The sequence below is a fragment of the Eleginops maclovinus genome, chromosome 23 (assembly GCF_036324505.1).
Source record: "Eleginops maclovinus isolate JMC-PN-2008 ecotype Puerto Natales chromosome 23, JC_Emac_rtc_rv5, whole genome shotgun sequence".
In the NCBI taxonomy this organism is placed as follows: Eukaryota; Metazoa; Chordata; class Actinopteri; order Perciformes; family Eleginopidae; genus Eleginops; species Eleginops maclovinus.
In genome coordinates this window covers 10,490,049-10,512,044 of record NC_086371.1, presented here as the reverse complement: position 1 = coordinate 10,512,044, position 21,996 = coordinate 10,490,049, and the positions used below count along the sequence as shown (strand labels likewise).

Below are 21,996 nucleotides of genomic sequence, written 5' to 3'. Positions count from 1 at the left end.
ATGAACTATAGACCTTTTTAGAAAGAAGCATTAATACAATTTCTGCTGTCATTGAATGACAGAGCACAAATGCACCTTGCAGTGATTGCTGTAAATAGCCAAGGCAGAATCCATGTTAGCAGTAAAGACAGGAACATACACACTTTGCTCACGTTGACAGCACAGATCCTGGCATGCATACTGATTCACCGCTGCTTGTTTTGAAAGATGGGTCGTTGGGTTTTGAAGTGAATCATCTCTGACACGAAACGGCAGGTAAAGCCCACTCACAATTTACTCAACAATGTAAGCATTAGGGCAGATAAGTATGATGAAGCCATTAATGCCTAATTGTTACAATTGTTTCTCATTAAACTGTTATCGACAACACTAATAGCCCATATCCCATGAGAAATACTGCCTCATTTGAGAGATTTCTGTAACATTGCAGTGTTTCCACTCCAGCCATCCTATCTCATTTCTCTTTTCAAGCCATGGATGTTGTCATGGTTATTATCTGCAACAGTGTCAAGCAGTTTGTGTTTTGTGGCCTTGGCTCCTCTTTGTCAGTGTTGGCTGTTCATACAAACACCCAAACAACTGTGGCACCATTAATGAGGGAAAAACACAATAATCTCTCTGTGCAGGTGGCGGAAAATGCAAGTTCTGGCTCAGTATTTCAGCTAGTCATTCATCCATCAGCAACCAATCATTTTGTGAATACATGAATGAAATCGTGTGGAGCTAAACCCGAGACGGACTGTTTTGGTATGTTTCACCAACTGCTCCCCTGGCCTTGCAGTGTGGACTGTTCTGGAAAATCGTGAAAGGGTAACAAGCGGTTTTCAGTTACAGAACCATTTTCACACGGGGATCATCAACAACTGGCCCTTTCCTTCATCTCACACCGTCCCTGTAGCTGTCGTTCACTCGCACGACATCAATAAATACTTGGGCAGCTCTTTCCCGGTGTTAAGGATTTAGTTGTTGTGTTAAAGATAGCTGCTGGGGGGTTGTTTTATTGTGCTGTACCTTAATATATCACCAGCTCTTCTGCAGTGGTTTGACCTAGGGTTTACATTGATTTTCTCATCCTGAGCCAGATCAGACCAAAGGTTTCTCTTAATTTAAGTAATAGCTGTGCAATGACAGTCAGAATTAAAAGTTTTCATGTTGTTTAAAGACAAATTCAATGATCGAGTGCATTGGTGCATTTTGTTGAGCCTGCTTAAGTTGGATTTATAGTATTGAGTGAAGGGGTCTCGACAGAGCAGCCATGCCTACAGTATGCACAGCAGCTGGCATAGATACTGTAAGCTGTAGGTGATGTTAGCCGCTTTAAAAACATAAAGCTGTAAGAAGTGGTTAAAGCAGATTCTATGAACAAAATTGTGAATGATCAGCTTGAGCCTTTTATTTCCTGTCTGATGCAGGAAGAGATAGTTGATAATGTTGATAAGTCAACTTTAATGAAGTTCTGTTGCTTTTCATATACAATATATTCCCAATGCAAAACTTGGACTACTACTCTTGGATTTTAGTTGGATGTTCAAACATGCGTGTAGCTCAACGAAACAAAAAGAATCTAAGGAATGTAAACGCATTTACAATCCATCCATCTTAGGATGAGTGGTGCTATCAATGGGTGAAATCAGATGCTCAACTATAAATCAAAACTAAAATCTAAAATGGCCCGAGTCCTGTGAATCACTTGCATCTTGGTTAATCCAGCTTCATACTATATCTAACTGATGGTCATTGTCATACCTATTACTATAGAGCTGTAAGGTTAAACAGTTACAGGAAACTCTATGGCACTGTCTAAATGTTTCTCTTTAGAGATCATGCTGACTGAACAGAAATGTTATTTTAGGACAGGGTTTGACTTGCCTCTTGAGAGAACAGTCTAGATGCCAGTAATCCCTGGTGAAATGTTGTCAATAAAAACTACCATCACCCAGGTTAGTCACCTGTTGCCACTGCAAGTGGTTGTAAATACCGGGAAGGGTGTAGTTTTCTATTTACCACTTGTTGTGTGAATGTTGTCGGGTGTCAGGGCATGCCGTGTGTGGGTGGTTTGATAACGCTGAGTAAAGCAGCTGTCTTAAGCGGTTCCTGTGTAATTGTAATCCCTCTGATCAGGAGCTCTGTCAACACCAGATAGTACACCTAGCCTGGAGCTCGACTTGAGTTGGACATACACATATTCTCTTTTATCTGTCTTCTTCTTTATTTCACTTACACTAACATCGCATTCCTGCACAAAGACACCTGGACTTATATACATGTGCTCACAAATAGAAGTATATTGAGCATTTGTAGAACTCTTAAATGTGAATTGTGCTTAAAATGATGCTTGAAAAAACGAGTGGCCACTTAAAGCACTCGTCTTTTCGATTGGTCGCCATCTGCAGGGTTAAACACTATGATCCCCTCATCCCTCTCTAATTCACACAAATGGTACCTCTTGCCCTATTGCTTTTGTCACTGGCAGGGCCACAAGCTTCTGCTTCTCTCTCTCTCTCTCTCTCTCTCTCAACGAGTGTAACTCAGTGGCGGGAGGAATTGTTCGCTAGTATTGCTTTCCCCGTGCATGCCTTCTTAAAAGGTACACCGCTACATGTCTGGATGGCCCGGCTGCATAATTCATGTCTTAGTGTAGAGCAAAATACTTTACCCATTTCCCTCTGCTGTACTTCTCAACTGTTTAATGGGTTCTTGGTAGTAATAAAACTCTGGTAACATCAGCTAATGCCCACGCTGCCTCGTCCACACTGACTGATACAGAGTCAGAACCACAACTGCACTCAGCTCAGACCTAAGCCCTCTGTAGCCATAATAACATAAACCGTGTGCTTCCTTCACACTCTACAGTATATGATAACCTTGAGGGACATTACATTTTATATCTTGAACATGTTCTTATCCCAATTGGTTTTATTTTCACAATTTATTTTCTTTTTCCTGTTTTATGGCTATATTTGCACTTGCTTGAAATGTCATGCCTGCCTGGACACCGCTGGTGACATAATTTGTAGGTCTATCTGCAAAAATGTATACACAAGGTTACTTAATACATTTTCTCTGCTTCCTTCAAGGGAATGTGTAATTTATTTGCCTGTAGTTGAACATTACTGGAGGGAGACGTAATCAATTAACATCTACTGCAGAGCAATTATCTGGAGCCACAAATAACTTAAGAAGAGAGATCTGTGCCCTGAACTTGGGGGTTGTTTGGACATCATTTGCTAAAGTGTGTTAGTGTTAAGACAACAACAGTGCCACCTGGGATAAGACCAGTAAGGTCTACATGTCTCACATTAGGATCTGCATCTTAACTGCTAGGCCAGCAGGACAGGTGAGTGTTTGGCTTAGCAAAATGTTGTTATCAGGCAGGAACTTTTGTCCGGGTGCGAGTGATGAGTTTGAGGGTTCGAGCAAAGTGGACACATGTTTGGTTCAGTGGCCCTATGGTTACCTTGGGAACCCTGAGCACTTATTCTTTCCTTGTTAAAAAACAAACAACATTATCAAATGTAGTATATTATCAAAAGGTTTCAAACATCAAATCTTTGAGTTGAAAAAGAAAATATGTTCCCACACAGAACTTTCAATTCTTCAAACTAATTTGAAATTTGCTTTACTTTTAGAGTATAAACACATGAGAAGCCAGCAGCAGAAAGTGAAGGCGTTAGTGCAGCATTACACATTTAGTTCATACAGTATAGAGGTATCAAACATTAGTTTAATGGATGGTTGTGTTCTCCTTTATTGTGTTGATGGGTTTGAGTGAATCTAAATGATATCAGTTCCTCTATCATGTGATTCATTAAAGTGTCTTAGTGGATTGTTAAGTTATGATGCAATTCAACCTTCAGGCCTTGACGAATCTATGTGCTTCACACACTCCAAGCTAAATGTTTAGAGAGCATGACCTCACTGTAAGCAGCGGGGCGAAGATTGTAGTCATTGCTGTCATGCTGTGACGTGGGAGTTACGTGTCAGAGCTCTGGTTTTATTTCTTCAAAGTGACAGAGCCAACTGTGCTGCTACACCATCTTCAGGGGTTGTAATATATGGACAAAAAACATTTATGTGTACATCGTTCGGGCACTGAATGAGTCATGCATAAAACAGACAGGAGGGTTGAATAGAAACCATTACAGAACAGGGAAATAGTGTGTCTGGATCTGTGTCCAACTCTATAAAACTACTTAGAGAGTCAAAACCAAACAAACCATATTTAGACTTCCGTTTAGTAGACTGCATTAGCAAATCAACAGATGTTAACAGTCATTATTGCATAACTATTCTTGCATTACAGTGACTTACCACAAACACCACCCTCTATTGTCCCTGTAAACCTGCTTCATTCTGGCTTCCCATTTCAGAATGTGGGTGCATGTGATTTGGAGAGTGTTGAGCACATGGTTAACAGGTGGGATGACTTGGCTGATGTAGTAGAAAATGTTCAGGCTGTGGAACAGCTGCGAGTGAACAGGATCCGTCCGGTGTCTGCCCACAAGACTTGGAAAATATTTTTCAATTCATATTCTAAATAGTGGGATACATGACAATGATGTCATGTACTTCGGTTTGCTCTGTGAGACAGGCAGGGGAATTCTATGACACATTTGACCTGCGTTAGCCCTGTTACTTGGCCACTGCTGCAGACTGGGTTACAAATCTGCAAAAACAAAACTCACCACATAATCTCTATTTCCAGTTTTGCCAAACTTTCAAAGTAAATCTATTTATACAGCATTCTGGGTCAGATTAAATGCAGCTCTGGGTGTTTTCAAGGCCTTGCTTGGAAGAGTAAATGTCATTTGTAAAATATATGAAGATTTGTATGGAATTGTGCAAAAGTGCGGTATGGGTAGTACATTTTAAATAAGCACATGAGTAAGGTGCACATCAGGATGGGAGAGGAAAAGGTTGTGTTGGATTGGTGAACTCTGTCAACTAACTAACAACTAACTTTTGAAGGACAACTTCAATGAGCACTTTTGTTCTGGAGCAACCCCATTTCGTCATGTTCATCTCGTTTCTTTCCATGTTCCCATCACAAAGAGTAACAAATGCCTGGATGTTTTCCCACCTAGACACAAGCACAACAACTAAGGCATCTGTGTGTTTGCGGATTCTGTCCCTCTTAAAATGCATCATCAGGAAACTGAGCCATCAAACACTAATCCCATATTTTTGATGATTCAGATAGCGTTGGCGTTAGCTGTTCCTAAATCTCCTCTCTCTGAATGCCTGGATTTGAATGCTTTATGTAATCCTGCATCAAAGCAAAGCTAGTTGGGACTCTTGGGTCAATTGGAATTGACAGTGTGCTCTTCACTTGTTAATATAGCAGAAGGGTTAGCCATAATACCAGCATAATCCTTTTCTCTGATAGTGCATTTTCTATTTTATTCACTTATGCAGTAATCTAAGGCGCTACTGTTTGCTTTTGTTCTCCTTTTTATATGGGCCAGTACTCTTTGTTCCCATCTTTTCTTCTGGAAAGTTTCACCTAAATCTCCCTTAACCTCTATGATATATATTAAAAACAGACCAGAATAGTTTTACTTGAATAGTTAGTCATTCATATGATGAATATATCTTAAATATTCACAAAGCATCGTGTCAAACTCATATAACGCTCCAGTACCCCCCAAATATTGATTTTGAAAAACCATGGATCGTTTTTAAATCCAAAGTAAAATAATCTGTCCCTCCTTTACCCTCTCCTTGTGTTTCTCTGTTAATGATATTTATTAAATTACATACACTAAGACTCACTCAAATGCCGCTTTGAGGTCACCCTCCTTCCCTCTGCTCCACCTCTTACTCCTATTCTTTCAAACTGTACAAATGCATCAACCTTCTTTCCTTCTTTGCCCCTTCCAGTACTTTTCCTCTTCCAAAAAAGGCTGTAATTGAGCGTTAACAAACTGTGTAAAGTGTGTGCGGTTTCAATTGCGATCTAGGATCTGATCTGGTTGGCAGGATGCAGGGGAAGATGATGCCCTCCACATCGGCTCTGCCAAGGGCTGTGTTCTTGGCAGAAACGTTTCAAGGTTTTTCTTGGTGAAGTAATTAATAAAAGAGGCTTCTCACAACTTGTGAAGGTTTACTGGTGATGTGATTATATGGTGCTTTCAATCAATAGCCCAACTGTTAGATTGAATAGGGATTTATGGTTTTTAATTTCTATATCTTTTGTGTCAACTCGATTTAATTTGACTCATCAGTGTTAAGACGCCAGTCAGATGGAGAGGATGTAGAGGGAAAGGGATGGTGGATAATTCAAGTTTTTAGTGTATGTCAGAGCTGAGGCTTTCTCAAGCGCAGAGTCATGAACTCATCGACCCCTCATTAACGTTTAGGGATAACAGAAGTTAAAAGTTCTGTGCACTTAGACCGCCATGCATTGAGACATCAGTAAGTACAGAGGGGTTGTGACAGAACAGAAGGTTACAGATGGTCACTGCTGTTAAACACCAAGTGTACTGTTCCCATTATATAATGCCATTTAATCTGACCAGAACAAAGTACTCATATGCCACAGCATTCAGTTGGCAGTGTTGTTTTATCTTAGCTCTTGCACTCCTTTTAAATAGTCGGCAGTTTGTTTTCTGATCAGATCTCTTTTTTTTGCAGACAGTAAGGCAGAGCGTCATGATCTAGCAGTTCACACTCTCTCTCTCTCTCTCTCTTGCTCTAAGCTGCAGGTCTCACACTGGAATTGCCTCCTGTTTCCATTTGTTAGACGGCCTTCTATTGGCATAGTTTTTTTTTCTTGTGTTAAGAATTTATGACTGTATCGGGCCAATAAAGGACATATTTGTGAGATTTGCAAACTTTAAAGCAGTTTGTATATAACTGCAGTGCAGTCTTTATGGGAACTATGAAGGTAAATTATATTGTTGACAATTTGTTGACTAAGGTCGTGTACAGTACTGTGAGCCTATTTATTTGTATGCTATCATAAAGGCGCGAGCTAGTTTGATTCAATACATAGATCACGTTCTCTAGTCTAACACCTATCGCAAAGTGATTCATGGTGTATGTGTCGCTCTTTATAGCCTGGCTGAGACTTTAGAAGAGGTCCATAAAGCTGTGTTTTCGGAGCCAAGCACAATATCACTCTGCTGCTTCCGACTGTAATTTCCTCTTTTAACACAGCACAAGTTTTCTTAAAGTAAATGTGTGGCTTTAGGTATTGCTTATTCCAACCTTTTATAACAGATAATACTGAGAGGTCAAAGGAGCAAGTCCTTTTAGGGATATTTAACCTCACATTATGAATTGGATCCAGTTTTTTTGGTAGCATAACATTTGGAAGTTCCTAACCACTATTAATAAAAGCCATTTTTAGGTAATTCGACATCCATATATATCTATATATTTTACGTGACCCCGACCTGCTTTATTTATTATGATGACATCATTATTATTTCATCATCCAATGTCACTATGTAAGTCTTTTGGTAAGCATTTCAAACAAGTCGTCATACATTTAAAAACACATTAGTGAGGAATATTTAAGGTAATAAGCGTACATGTCAAAAGTGCATTTTGTACACATTACGTAAACACATGTTGGTGGTTCATGTTACTACTTTAAAGATCAGACACTGTGAAACACAGCAATTACCTGATCACTGATGCGCTTATTAGTTCGCTAGATCCTGATAATTCTGTGGGATCGACACAGTGATAATATTCTTATGCATAAACCGAAGAAGACGGATGTTTCCTATTAAAATCTATGACTGGAGATGAACCACACCTCATAAAACACACTGTCAGCTGCCAGCTAACCATAGCGAGATGGACAGGCAACACGTCTTTCCATCATTACAACCTTATGATCTGATGTTTGACGGAGACGACGTTAACAGAACACATGTGAATTATATGTGACTTTGAGGGGATTTGACATATGATATATCATAAGCTACTTGGTTACTGCTCAGGCTTTGTTGATCCTATTACACTTGAACCTCCTCTCACAATGTTTCAGTCCTCTCGATCTCAAAGGCCTAACAGTTCTACAGTATTTGTTTTACAATCCTATTTGCTCTCGTCAGCTGTTAATTGCCGTGAAAGGGATCCTTAGCATTAATCCGACTAAGCAGGGGTGCGTGTTTGTTCCCTGTCTGTTGACATGATATCCATGAAACATTTACATTTCCAATAGAGATGTGCAGTTGTGCATGTGACAAGATCCTTTGTGAGTTTGTTTGTGTTCATTTGCTATATTGCAAGAGTTGGTATCCTTATAGTAAATAGTTGTCAGATTTTCCGTATACTTTTTAAGGAAGAGTGAAACAACAGTAGCTGTCCATGGAGTGTGTCCCAGCAACCTAACATTTAGTTTGACTGTATCATTTCAGGTATTAGTTTGCTTATCACTGTTTGGATCAGATTTGAGTGTATTGAATTTTGTCAGTTGGCCATCCAAGGCACTACATGGAAGTTATAGCAAAAGGTTAGAAAACGGTGGACATATGCAATCTAAAAACCCTTTATATAGTTGACAAGACAAACCCAGGTCAAAAGTGCAAAATGATAACATAAAGGTGTACGATTTTTTTAAATAGACATTTGAATGTTCTAAAAGGAAAACGTCTCTCTGGAGTGAGGATCCCTAAATGGAATCACAAGGTGAATTGAAAGGTTGTACGATTATTGTATGTAATAGCAAAAGGAAAAAATAATGTTCTACTACAAATTGTAGTCTACAATACGTTTGGTTTTCCTGGCTTATTTCTATTTGTGATTGTTAGTTTAACCTCTAAAGGATCTAGATATGCCACACCACTAAAATGACTTGAATGCTCCTGAACAGCGTGAGAGGACTTAGCCTTTGGATGACTTTAACTGACCATTGTTTTCATATGTGGAACTAGAAATTACTACACTGTTGTTTGTGCTTAACAGAATGTGTGTGCCCATAGGCCATCCATCCAATTTGCTTAATCCACAGATCACACAAGAAGTTAATCCATCTGAAAATTTGAATTTTTACACAGATGTTTCGCCTTTGTTGTTAAAAATACCATCATGTTAAATATATTTTCATTATGTGTGAGATTCTTTATTTATAACCCCCACCAACTGACTACCAAACACACATGCTCATAAACACATGGCATTCAGCGTATAGCCTATCTCTGACTCATGAAGTGGGAGTCGCATGAGTGTGTGCATGGACTACTAACCCTGAGGTTAAGGAAGCTGTCCGAATGAGGCTCTCTGCAAGGCCACTCTTTGATGCCTGATCAATACTATTTCATATGAGTGCTGTGTATGTGTCAATCATTGGACCTTCACTGCAGTTTCATCATTTTCATCTCTGTTGGGGATCTGTACTGCGAGGCTGTAGTAATTCACTGGCTCTCTCCTTATACTGCGAGCAGCCACACAGACCTGTGATGATGGCTCTTTTACAGTACAGTATGTGTCAGTCTGTCAGAGTGGGAGTGACTCTACTCAATATGGTCCTGTGCTTCATTCCCAGAATTTCCCCTGATCTTATAGCCTGCAGGTGCCTCAAAGGTCAGCTTGCAATATATTTCATAAGCTGTATTCTTATTTCAGTAGACCTTCCCTTGTGTGTGGTTCACACTGTCATGATGTACATTGGATGGGAGAAACATAGGACCACTCCACATGTTTTTTTTATTAGATGACTAAACTCAATAAGACGGAAGTGTTCCCTCTGAGTGGGATTCATAGCTTATTTACATTTTGCGCATTGGCATAAGTTGATTTATTGATGTTATTATTGCATTTGAAAAATTGCCAGCATTAGTGGAAATTGTTTTCCTGTGCTTTCACTTGCATCACTCGAACTTTCAATGTACAACTAATGGAGCATTTTCAGTTCCACATAATTTAGTTTTATATAATTATTTACATTTAATTGTCATTACGCTAGTTATCAAGTGATTAATGTTGATTAAAAGACGCTAAAATATATGTCTCAAACTTATACCTTAACATCTGTTTATCATAAAAAAGCAAAGGAAAAAAGAACAAGAGGGCGAAAGAGACAGGGAAAGATAGGAGAGAGAAACAGTGAGCTAAGGGCTTTGAAAATACCTATATACATATAATACCTGTAATACTTAAGCTCAATCTTCTTTTCAAAGAAAACCTCAAATTCAGCTGAACTCATTTCCTGTTCTTCCTGCAAGGTGACTTACAACGATACGTTCTTGCGTTGGGGCAACACTGCAACGAAGGCAATGTGCTACATTCTGCTCCTTGTAAAACCACATTGAGGCCAGGCTATTTTGGAAACACAAAGCTCAGGCTACAGACCTGGTTCTGTGCTTAATTCTGATTCTAATTTAGTGAGTGTGCTATTTGTCAAGTCATGATGAATGTGTCCCAGCTGCTTGATGGATACAAGCCATGACTTGAGTAAATCGTGCAGATTGCACCTCATACATAGGAGTGTATTTCATTCCTCGGGGCCTGACAGTGCTTCAGTTGATTACACATGTCCTTGAACCCCATTTTGAACATGAGGCAGGTGGCATTTATGAGCCTGGGTGTCACTGATGACGCTTTGTCCCATTAAGCCTGCTCCTCTGTTCTGACACTTGAACATAAACACAGCACGGTCATTGTGTACCACGTGCTTTAAACTCTAGAAGGTAAATACTGCCCACACAGATAGCATCTACCATACTGTTGATATTACACCTGAATGTGACCCGTCTCTCATAAGGGGCACTAAATAGATGAGCAACTAACCAAAGCAAGATACATCTTTCCCCCCTCCCCCTATTTGTACCCATTTCGCCTTTCTATGAGATGTATTCCTGTCAGAAGCAAGGACATCCATTGCAGTGTGCCGAAGGTCCAGTGTGGCAACACTAGAGCCTGTAGATCTCAGACTATTATGAAGCCGGGTGACAGCTCACTCTGAGTGGCTGGTCTGATAGAGAGTGAGGTCTCAGGTCCGGCTGTGTCATTCATCATGCTTCTTTCAATCCCAATATGCGCTCTTCATCAAGGCTGAGGCAAGGATGAAGGAGACAAGCTGTAAAAGTTGGTGCCCACCCCCTCCTCTGTTCATCCTCTTAACCCCACCGTCACTCAGTTTTATTACCTTGGATGAGCCGCCAGTTAGCGGGCTCATTAATAAACATCCGCTGGACTCATACATTAGTTGAGCCTATAATCTCTGCCTTTAAAACAAATGTGCACTACCTCAGCTATAAGCTCTTTTAGGCATACTAAAACATAAGGAGACAGAATAGCTAGAATGAAAGAGAGAAAATAACTGAAGTGGGTTAATGTTTGTGCCAGTAAGCAGTTTCAAGAGTGTCCCTCAGCCCACTATCCTGCAGACATGTCTTAGTGCACTTTTAACCCTAATTTCTGACAAAAAAATACTTCATGTGTCTTGGGTAAAACAGAACTGATGGAGGATATTATTGGTTTAGAGAGAAAGTGTGTATGTTTAACTTTTCTCTACTCATTGTTGTTTTCCAGCTGAAATGAAATGCCACAGCAGCAGTACACAATTCAACAAAACAGTTAAATAATGTTTTCAGTTTACTTATACAAGTGGAGATAAGTTTAGCTCAGTTTCTAATGGATGAAGTACAGTAGCAGCACCTCTGCGTCTCAGGGGCAGAGAATGGGGTCATATTCCTGAAAAGAAACTAAGACCTCCTCTCTTGTCATACCAAAACACCATTAAAGTTTCAGTAGTGCTGTGGTTTTCTTGGCAAAGGGGCTGTAAGTATCGGAGGGGTATTCAGGACCTTCTGCTGATGCGCAAGTGATGCAGGTCATCCAGGAGCCTGAAGGAGGCACAGTGTTACTGATAAGTCCCGCAGGACAAAATGCATGTGTTGATTAATTGCACTGGGTGTGGAACCGTGATTATCTGCTGCCTGTGTGTGTGTGTGCTTTGTGGATTAAACACAGTAGGGAGGTGTGTGTCAGTTAATGGCTGACCTACTGGATAGAGGCCCTGCTCTTGATGGCATTTAAGAATTCATCTTGGACCTGTCGTCAGGACCTGTGGTAATGTATGGCCCCTGCTGCTAACGGCGTGTTTCCTCCTGACCTCATGTAGTCCTCTATAGCAAGTTCAGCTTTCAAAATTATATTTAACTCAGAGAAATCAAAAAAACATGGACTGGTTTGTGGACATTTAAATGATAAGGTCATATGAGTTAGGGAATATTTTGCTTAGGTGTTTAACCTTTGACCTAGTTCATAATTTTCTCCTTCCTCTGTCCGTATTGCCATAGCATATTTTTTCGGCCTTGGAGGTGCTGTTAACTTCATTAAGGAGGGGCAGTCTGGGCTTCCTGAGCCTTGTTGTTCCCATAATGGGTACGAGCTCATGCTGACCTAAGATTGGTTTTATTGTTTTGGGACAGCTGGGCGCCAGTTTATCTGGCTCCAGGTGCTCTTGTACGCGTATTCTATTGACCTAAACGATAGTTTCAGTTAGTCGTAGGGTCCATATTTGTTTAGTCTTGCGACTGAAGAATGTTGATTGTCCATTCGGAAATAGTTAAAACCTCGTATTGTAGTAGAGATCTTCAGAATTGGTCGGGCAACCGCTCTGTCAACTCGTGGCTGCAGCAAATGTCTTGTCAATTCTCCGGCCGTTAACTTCATAATAAACCTTCAGTGTTTACCATCAACATTCCAGCTCTCCCCGTGTCTCTTTGAGTTTCGTCTCCATTGCTTCAGAAGTTTCCACCACAGTATGCTGCCTCTTAAAATCCACATTAACCTATTAAATATTGTATTATCTTTTTTACTGCCTTCTTAACATCTTTATTGATGACCATCTTTAGTTGATTTATCCATACCTCTGCCAAACTAGGTTTAAATGACTCTTGAATAGTGCTATGTATAGTGTAAATTAAAGTCTCCAATTCTTTATTGGGTTTTCAAAGCAAGCATACTCCCGTTTTGTTGCGGTGTTTATTTCAGGAATGCATGTTATATGCCTAGAATAACATGTTTTAAATCCTTAATGCATGTTGAACTATCAGGGATCATTCCGCTTTATTTAATTTATTTTCTATATCATTTTTATTCTGCACTCTCCTTTTAATTGCGCCCTATACTATATACCAATTTGGCATATTGTAATCAAATGCAAAACAGTTCACTGGAAAATTGTGTGTAAAAGTGTTTTATGATTCAAAGTAAACATACAGCCAATTTCTGGCAGTAAAAGCTTCTGGCTCTTTATGACTCCAGTAAGAGTGTGTCAGTTTTATGAATACAGAGCAGAAATGTACTGTTGCTGTTTACTGCTGGAAACATCGCACCCACGCAGGTCTGAATATTACTCAGTTGTCAATAGAGCAGTGTAGTCAAATCAATTCTACATTCATTAATAAAAGTGTGTTTGAACATAAACATTTACTCTACATTTCATTAGGCGCTGACAGACTGAAGTTATGTTGCTGTCAATAGTGTAATCACTGTGCCCTTAAATTCTAACTACACGGCATTTTCTGTATAGTGACAGTGTACACCATCTTACAATGATACCTGTGCTTTAAAGGACATTCAAACCAATATTAATGGGCGCCAAGTCCCTGCGATAAACATGTTTCTCTTTATTTTTATGTGTTTTTGTTTTTGTTTGAGACACAAAGGCAGACACTTGTACTTCTTGGTCTTTCTTGTAAAGAAGACAGTCAGTGTGAAAATACAGTTCATGGAAGTCAGTGCGTGGGAGTCTGTCTACATAATGTTTGAGTTTATATTTAGTACTAAAGTGTATTCTTACTGGGTGAGTAGAAACTTAGGCACTACTGTAGTCCATTCATGGTTTAGCTTGTTTTAGCTTTCTGAATAGAGTTGGCTGAGGTTACGGACATGCGCTACAAGATTGTGATATTATCACAGCATGAGAAGAGTGGAAAACAAGTCATCATAACAAACTCTGTGTGTGAAAATTGGACATCAGTTCTCTGAGTAAATCTTTAACACTATTCATGATGCCACTGTCTTCCTTAAACCGAAAATAATTATGCTGCTCACACTTGTCATAAAGGGAGGGGGGTGGGGTAGGGGGTAGTGGCTACTGATTATGAGCCTTCTCTAGTCATTTTCATTAAGTAGTAAATGTGTCAAAAAGAAGCATGGCACTCAGCACGAGGAAAAGAAAATAGAATTGATATGGGTTGATTCGCTCTTAGGTAATCCATCAACACAGAGAAAATGGGTCAATGATTGAAGCCAAGCATGGAATGTGGCCAGAAGAGGACAGATGCAATAGATCCAATACACACAGACGGAAACAGAGGGCTTTCAGAGCATCCCAGTACTGAGAGCCTATGGACAAACATGATGAGTGATGTCATAGACGCTCTCGTTACAGCCACGTCGCTTACAGTAAGCATGACTTCAGATATGGCCGCTCCAGTCTGACCTGGAGGCCTGTGCTTGTGCTTCTGCATCTGCTTGCCAACTCTTACAGTTAATGCGATGGATATGTGGTGAACAGGGGGCCCATTATACAGCCACATGACTGCAGTTTCAGTGAATCGGTATACACACAGTAGCAGACTACATGCCTGCCCTGCGATACCACAACCTTTGGCTCGTCCTCTGGCCCTACAGTCACCACATTAAAGTGCAGCAGCTCATGTTCTGTGCCTGCCATAACAAAGATTTTGAACATCAAAGTGTTTCCTTTCCCTCCTTCTTTGTGTTATTTTATCACTTTTCCCTTTCAGCGACCAAGGATTTATTTAATGCAGCCCCCACTGTTTATGGTTGTCTTTAATTTGAGTTATTTTGTGAACTTGGTGTTCTTGAGCATGTATCTTTCTCTCTTATCCTCTTCTGTCCCTCTCCTTTCCTTCTCTCTGTCACTAATAGCTAATTACAGTTATTAAAAGCTATTGCTGTTGCTAATAGTGATGTACTTTTATTTGCCTGTGTTTCTGCCCTGTGGTTTTTGCTGTTGTTTTGTTTTGTTTCTGTGTTGTGGTGAGCTTTCTAACCCCAGTTCATTCTGTTATGGCACCACCGCAGTCCAGGATGACGCTGCCCCAGGTACCCAGGAGTACATTATGTTACGGCAGGACTCCATCCACTCTGCGGATATAAGGAGTAAAGGGTCCCCCTTTCGTGCTAAGTGTCACGAAATCTTCTGCTGCCCGCTGAAGCAAGCCATCCACAAAGAGAGCTCAGAGCCCGAAGGTTTGTTCGCAACCCCTCCTTGTTGATTTGCTGATGCTCCTCGTATCCCCTGCTCACTCCTGTCTTGTTTTCCCCTCTCTCTCATATTCAATGTGAACTGATAGTTCTCCACCCCTTCAAACTAACTCATTCCTGTCATATTTTTTGAGAGCATCTGGTATGCTTCTGCCCCTTTCTAGCATGTGTGTGTATGTGCATGAGTGCGTGTGTGAGTGTGTGTGTTTGAGCATTTAGTATAAGATTGAATGCTTAGGGTGTGTTAGCCCACGTAGTACCTGTTGGAGGGCATCTCCACTGTGTGTGTATTGTATGAGCGTGCATGTGTCTGCCTGCATACCTCTTATGTTGGACTGAGTGAGGAGCACAGCATCTGTAGCCCCTCCCTACCCCAAACCATTAACTCGGTCATTGCCGCCCCGAGGCGAAAGCACAGACCAAAACAGAGTGCAAACGAAACGGCTAATAGATGGAGGCAGCTGTTGCCTTAATGAGTTCAATGACTGGGCAATTTCAGTATGTGCTTTCACTTCAACTGTCGTCATCGAACAAAAAAAGGCAAAGCTCTTTTATCTTCCTGTCCTGAAGACTATGTGAGATTGAAATGTTTCATATTCATTGCTAAATAAGTGATCTACAAACTGCAATCAGCAATTCCCCTTCTTCCCCTCTTGTTCCCTGTGCTGCCTTTGCTTCTGCCTGTATGGTCTTGATGGCTGCAGCGTACCTACCTACCTTCCTTCCTTCCTTCCTTCCTCCCTCCCATGCTTCCTTCTTTTCCTTCCTTCCTTCCTTCCTTCCCTAAAAAATCCCAACTACTGCATCCTCGTTCCCCTTTAACCCCACCCTCTCTTATATTTACATTTATAGTGCCTATAGCAGCATGACAATATGTAGTAAAGTAAATAAATATATATATATATCCTATGTGCTCGAGGCATGCTTCCATACCATGCACTGTCTGGCACTCAGACTCTCTGGCTGCCTCATTTATCATCTACCCCTCAATAGAGTGCTAAGATTGTAGAAATTGCTTTCCTTTGCAGACTTCCAGATAGGTAAGATATGAATTATCTTGCTCTTGATACGTTTTCTGCATTGTATTGCTCTGTTTTCTGTTGAATCTGAAAGAGGGCTGTGATTGATGGTGCTAAATGTGGACATCAGTTAACCTGTTGATAGATGTCTGTGTGCACGCTGGAGGACTTGAGCACATGCACTTATCCCTGTGAGGAAAAGAGAGAGGGAGATAAAGAAGTGGAGTACAAGCAAAAGTCTTGCTAAAAAAATAGAAATGTATTATTCAGTTTGGCTGCAGCTCTAGTTGGACGTGACTGAATTTACAAAGGAAGGAGGGGAGGCTACAGCTGTTACGTAATCTGTTCAGGAGGACGTCATTAATGTAGATGCATGATGCGGATGGAAACCGTTTAACCATGTGTGGAGCAGCCTGGCACACAGACACAAAACCAACAATACAGAGCTGCCAGTGGGTGTAGAAACACAAACACACTTTGTAGGACATTAGATGTTGACATATTTGTTTCATATTTTTAAAAAAAAGCTTTTATGTTTTGAAAGATCTGAGCTGAAAAGTCAGCCTTGTAATGAAATGCCGATTTGAGATCACTTAGCTCTAGTGTATATTGAGTTTCTAAGTCACACTGGATTGGAGAACAGAACATTTTGACTTCCTGAATGATACATACATTGAGAGAAGTGTTCATGAATTGAAGTAAATTGGGCCGCATTAAATAACAGCAAAACTAAATCAGCACATATGGACACAACTTTTAAGAATTCAAGTTAACGATGAGTAATTGATATACAAATGGTAAACGATTTGGTGAAGTATTCCTTCAGTTGCCGGATTGTGTCTGCTGTAGGTGAGTGGCTGACAGTGACAAGTGCTCTGAAAGGTCCAAACATTAAGACAGAGTTATTTGCAGTATCATTTCCTCTGAGTCGCACATCCCAGGACGGCTCATACAAAGACAGAGATATTGGTCAGGTTAGACGTACATGACGGAACAACACATCAGCAGCACACAGGCTTAGAGTGGGGCACCTCAGAGGATGAGTTCAAATCATATCAGCTCATCTGCAGAGCTACAGGGAGCGTAAGAACACAGATAGACTGGATTTGTCTCCTCCACCCCCAGGTCTGCGTTTGCTGCTGGTTGTCAATCAGAAAGTGTGTTGTCTATCTCGACATCCTCTGACACGCTCTTTGGCTCGATCTGTGTCACCAGCTCTCGACTCCTCTTCATTCTCAAATTCTCTCCTGTTTCCTCTACTTCTGTGTCTTTATCTTTTCTCTCTCACAGCAACAACAAAAGCTGGTGCCTGAGGGGACCGATCTGTGTAAATATTCCATCCATAATTTAGACGACTGCAAGACTTTGTGTATCTATGGCATAGCCTGAAACTATAAACACAGACATCTAGATATTCATATAGAGATCTTAACAATACATGGTGTGAGCAGTATCTTATGTTTCATTGGAGTAAGATTAATGCAAAGTATATGCGTTTTTCCATTTGAATTATTCAGTATTGTCCATTTCTTGCCTAACAATTGAAATACTCAGTTAATTACAAATATTTACTTTCCTGACATAGAGGCAATACACAAGAGGACTCTTGTGTTTCCAGGATGAGCTGTAATTGAAGTTTAGCGGCAAAAAGGGGTTAATCTTTTAACTAAAAAGACTAAAACTTAACGATGGGATTAAATTAATACAGTACATAGTTGCACAGAACAAGGCCAGTGGGTTAGGCCCCCATAACTTACAGTACAGTGGAAGCTCATTATTTTAAAGGCCATATGGACACTTAAATATTGTTTTAGCAATTGTGAACCTAACCGTTAAAGTCCCACACCGGTGCTATGGCATGTTTTATCCTCTCACATATATTTCACATCACTGCTGACCTTTTGGTAGACCACACTATCAATTGAAGTCCAACCCTCCAGGCAGCCTTTAGTTCATGTTAATTTCACTTTATCTTTAAGGAACTACAAACTTGCTTAACTGTGCCACTTTCCCCTTATGTTGTTCATTCTTTAGTATATTAATGTTAGCAACCACCTTTTTTAGCCGAAACATACTTTGTTATACATGCATTCATGTATGATTCATTATCTGAGTTTTAACAGTGCAGTCCCACGGCAGGGAAATGCCTGTACATTTTGAGGAGTGGTTAAACTAGAAAAGTCTAACCAGGCCAACATAAAGCTTTGTTTGAAAAGCGGTATCTTTCCAATGTTTTGATTGGTTTGTTTTGTTATAACCAACTGTGAAATATAGGCTACAACTCCTAAATATAAAGCAAGTAAGGAAATCAGTACTGTGTTATGTCAGTTTGTAGAAAGATTGAAGTCCAGCCTGTTTTCCTCTGGATTTAGTCCACTATATTATTCAGTCTTATTGACACATTCACTCATTTGCTGCCCACTCAGTCAAGGCAATGTAAGCAGAAGAGCCTGGGGAATGAAAAGTAGCTCCATCCATTTCCCACCATTAATGCAAAATAGCACGGAGGTGATTTAGTACAAAGTTGACACAGCACAATTACATTTTGTGGGGCCGATGTCACATCCCATCGCTGAGTCTCACCGAGTCCTGCGCAATCCTGCAATGTTGACAAGAGACAAACATGCCGCCTCAGGATGCACTCACGCTCCAATAACAGCTTGTTTAATTTTTCGTTCTTTCCTCTGCAGTCTTTCTGCATGAAAGCAACAACTCTGTTTGCCTAAGTCAATACATAAATAGACTATGCATGAATAAATAATATGCATGATAATGTGATTTGGTGCCTGGAGAGAGAAGGCTGGGAGGGGGAGTGTCAATGTCACATCAGCACTATAGGTTCTGCTTGGCTTACCTGACCTCTGTGGGGGCATAAAACTGAGGCTAAGTTTTAGCATGAGCATCTAATCTTAACCAGATTGATTGAAAACGTTTTATTAATTTTAACAGCTGATCAAAGAGCAAGAAAGAAAGTCACAGTAAGTCCATTTTTTAAAATCGAAATATCCCACGTGTATGTAGGAGTTTTGTTTCATAAGCCTAGTTTACTTTGCGAAATACTACATGTTAGCCTCTCTGAAGCAGAAATGTAATCGTTAACCGATGTTAAATATAAAAGGGTGCTTTGTTCTGTTCATGTATTACAAACAAGAACACCATCTTTAAATACTAATTTGCTCAGATTTAGGCAGAACTGCAGACAAAGTGTTAATTTTGTATCTTCTCTAGGGCTTAAACTAAATACATAAACACACAGCAGGAGTGGGTGTTTATGACAACATTAATGAGAAACGACTCTGGAGACCAGGGGAGAAGTGAAGCAGAGTAAAGTGGCCAGGCCTATTACATTCCATCATTGTCTATTTAATTTTCATTTCTCTTGTATCGCCTTCGCCTCCCTGGTCCTCTCCTTATGGAGGCTCAGCAACAACCAAACCGACCCGGGACTTTTCTCTCTCCATAGAATACATTGATTCAGTTTGTTGTGAGAATTTTTTTTTTTGATAGCTTGCATTGTATATTTTTGAAAATGGCAATACAGATTGAAAGAAATTGAAACATGAATCTTGCATCTTGAAGATACAAGTTCATTACCATAATGCAGTTTTTTTATATATATGACACCACCATTATGCCAAATCCAGCATGTGTATTTATTCTCCTTGTCTACATTCGCAGATTCCCATCTTCCCGTCACTCTTGCCTGACTCAGATCTGACAAACCTTCCCACAGATTGACCTAAAAAGCCCCATGTTAAGTCATTCATGGACATAATGTGTTCTTTATAGTTTTATTAATTAGAATTCCTGTTAGATACAGGTCAGCTCTTAATATGAGCTAAATAAAATCAACTGGTAGAGTAGTCAAGGTATAGTAACTGTGACACAAGCAAGTGTGTATGTTTTCCCCAGAGTGAACAAGCGTTAAGCTATTTAACTGAGGCAATGAGGCATACTGCCGAGTCAGCATCACATTAATGGGAGCCTAGCTAAGTGTTAGACAGCTGCCAGGATAGCAATTACAGAAACACACAAAATAGAGTCACTTACTGGGAGAATAAATACATTTCATATGAAATATATTCAACATCAACACATACTAAATCCAGTTTTAAATAGCACAAGATGTTATGTATTTGGCTATTTGTATATACTCTCCATTGCAACAGCTCCTTCTGAGAGAAAGTTTCAATTGTCTTTTCTGCTTCCTTTGACCTTCTGTTATCTTCAGCCATCAGCTACAACATCCTCCCCGCACTAAGCAGCTCATACTTTGATTAATGAGTGGACCAGACGTCTTTGTCCATTTTAATGTCACACTATTAATCATTTCTTCAAAAGCTAGCAGAGTGGGTCGTGATCTGAAAGTCTTCACAAGTTGTTTCTGAGTGTATGGTCAACTTTACCAAAAAACGTGAATGACCAACAATTTATTTTATAATTGAGAAGATTATCTTATCTGATGATCATCTCACAAAGCTCCTGTGTGTAGATATAGCATCTTCAAACTATTTGTTATTCTTTGTTTTGTAGATCGAATGTACAGTATAGATGTAAAAACCCTGTATTGCTGAAAACAAGTCAACAAACTTCCTGAATGTCAGAAATCAATGTGATCACTATTGAAACTGTAAAAGAGTGTAAAATTTAAAATGAACCATCAATATAACTCAATGACTGAACCTTAAATAACAAACACTATTCTGTTTCCTTGACCTTATTGAAGACCTTACAAGTTCTGTAAACTTCCTCATTTCCGCGCAGGAGTCACCACATGACAGCGCATTATCGGAGTTTAGGAGAGAGTTTAGGAGAACAGGCTAGTTTGGTCTGACACAAACAGACAGTGTGGGTCATCTTGGGTGCTGGCATGGTTATGTAAAGACCTTGGATGTGTTATCTCAGAGGGGACAGAGTAATGTGCCTGCTGGCCATAGCTGACGTTGGCTTGGATTCATACAGACACCCAATTTCTCCCATCATGTTGCCTGACAGCCTCGAGAGGTCTTGGCACTTCCAGGGAGCATGGTAAATCCCAAATTAAAGGTCAGAAAAGTGTTTATGTCCTCCACATATTACCATATGTTAGAGGAAAGTTGGTCAGGTAAACCTTTATTTAAGAAGGAGATTGGATCACACTTATAAAACCATTCCTTTTAAGCTATGCAAGCCAGGCAGTTTTTGGGTCTTCTCTCCCCATACTCTTCTTGTTTGTTTTTCTATGAGCTGCAATAGAGTCTCAGATTGTTTGTTTTCGTCTTTCTCAACAGTGGTTAAATATCTGGAAAGTGTCCAGTTCATTCCACAGTTGCCTTAGTCAATTTAATACCAGCTCAGTGATTTGTGTTGCTTTGCAATCTTTTTCCCAACTTTGCAAGAGCAGCTACTGTAAAAAACAAACAGGGAAGCAACTTTCTATATTTTTTAACAATGATGTATTATAATCGCTTTTTCATTGTTATTCCGCACTTATTCTTGAGTGTTGCTTAAACCTTACCACAGCTTTGTACATCTACGTGCCAGAATAATTGTCTCGTACAGTAATATAGGCAGGTCTATGGATAGCCCTCTTGATCTCACTCAAATGAAGGATTTGCACATGAAATAGATGTCTGAAAAGATATATACCAAATAGGAAAAGCTAATATTTAAAGAGAACACTTGCGTGTGATAATACTTTCATGTAAAGCAATCTTTCATATCATATTCCCAACATAATTAGGAGCCCACTGCAATTCCTCAAGGTCATTCTAAATGTGTGTGCCAGAACAATAGA

The 21,996-nt window shown here is 40.0% G+C and overlaps 2 protein-coding genes across 4 annotated transcripts in view; one reads left to right on the top strand and one right to left on the bottom strand.

Moving 5' to 3' along the window:
• Positions 1-21,996, bottom strand: part of f9a (coagulation factor IXa) — a 112,019-nt gene that overhangs the window by 36,931 nt on the left and 53,092 nt on the right. The gene's annotated exons all lie outside the window — the stretch shown is intronic.
• The window catches only part of fgf13a (fibroblast growth factor 13a), an 82,157-nt gene that overhangs the window by 24,242 nt on the left and 35,919 nt on the right, over positions 1-21,996 (top strand). For 2 of the 3 annotated variants that reach the window (XM_063876761.1, XM_063876760.1), the window contains exon 3: positions 15,019-15,186. The exons of the other annotated variant lie outside the window; for it this stretch is intronic. In XM_063876761.1, coding sequence (XP_063732831.1) covers positions 15,019-15,186 — 168 coding nt within the window. The remainder of the gene's footprint in view (positions 1-15,018; positions 15,187-21,996) is intronic. 3 annotated transcript variants of the gene reach the window in all.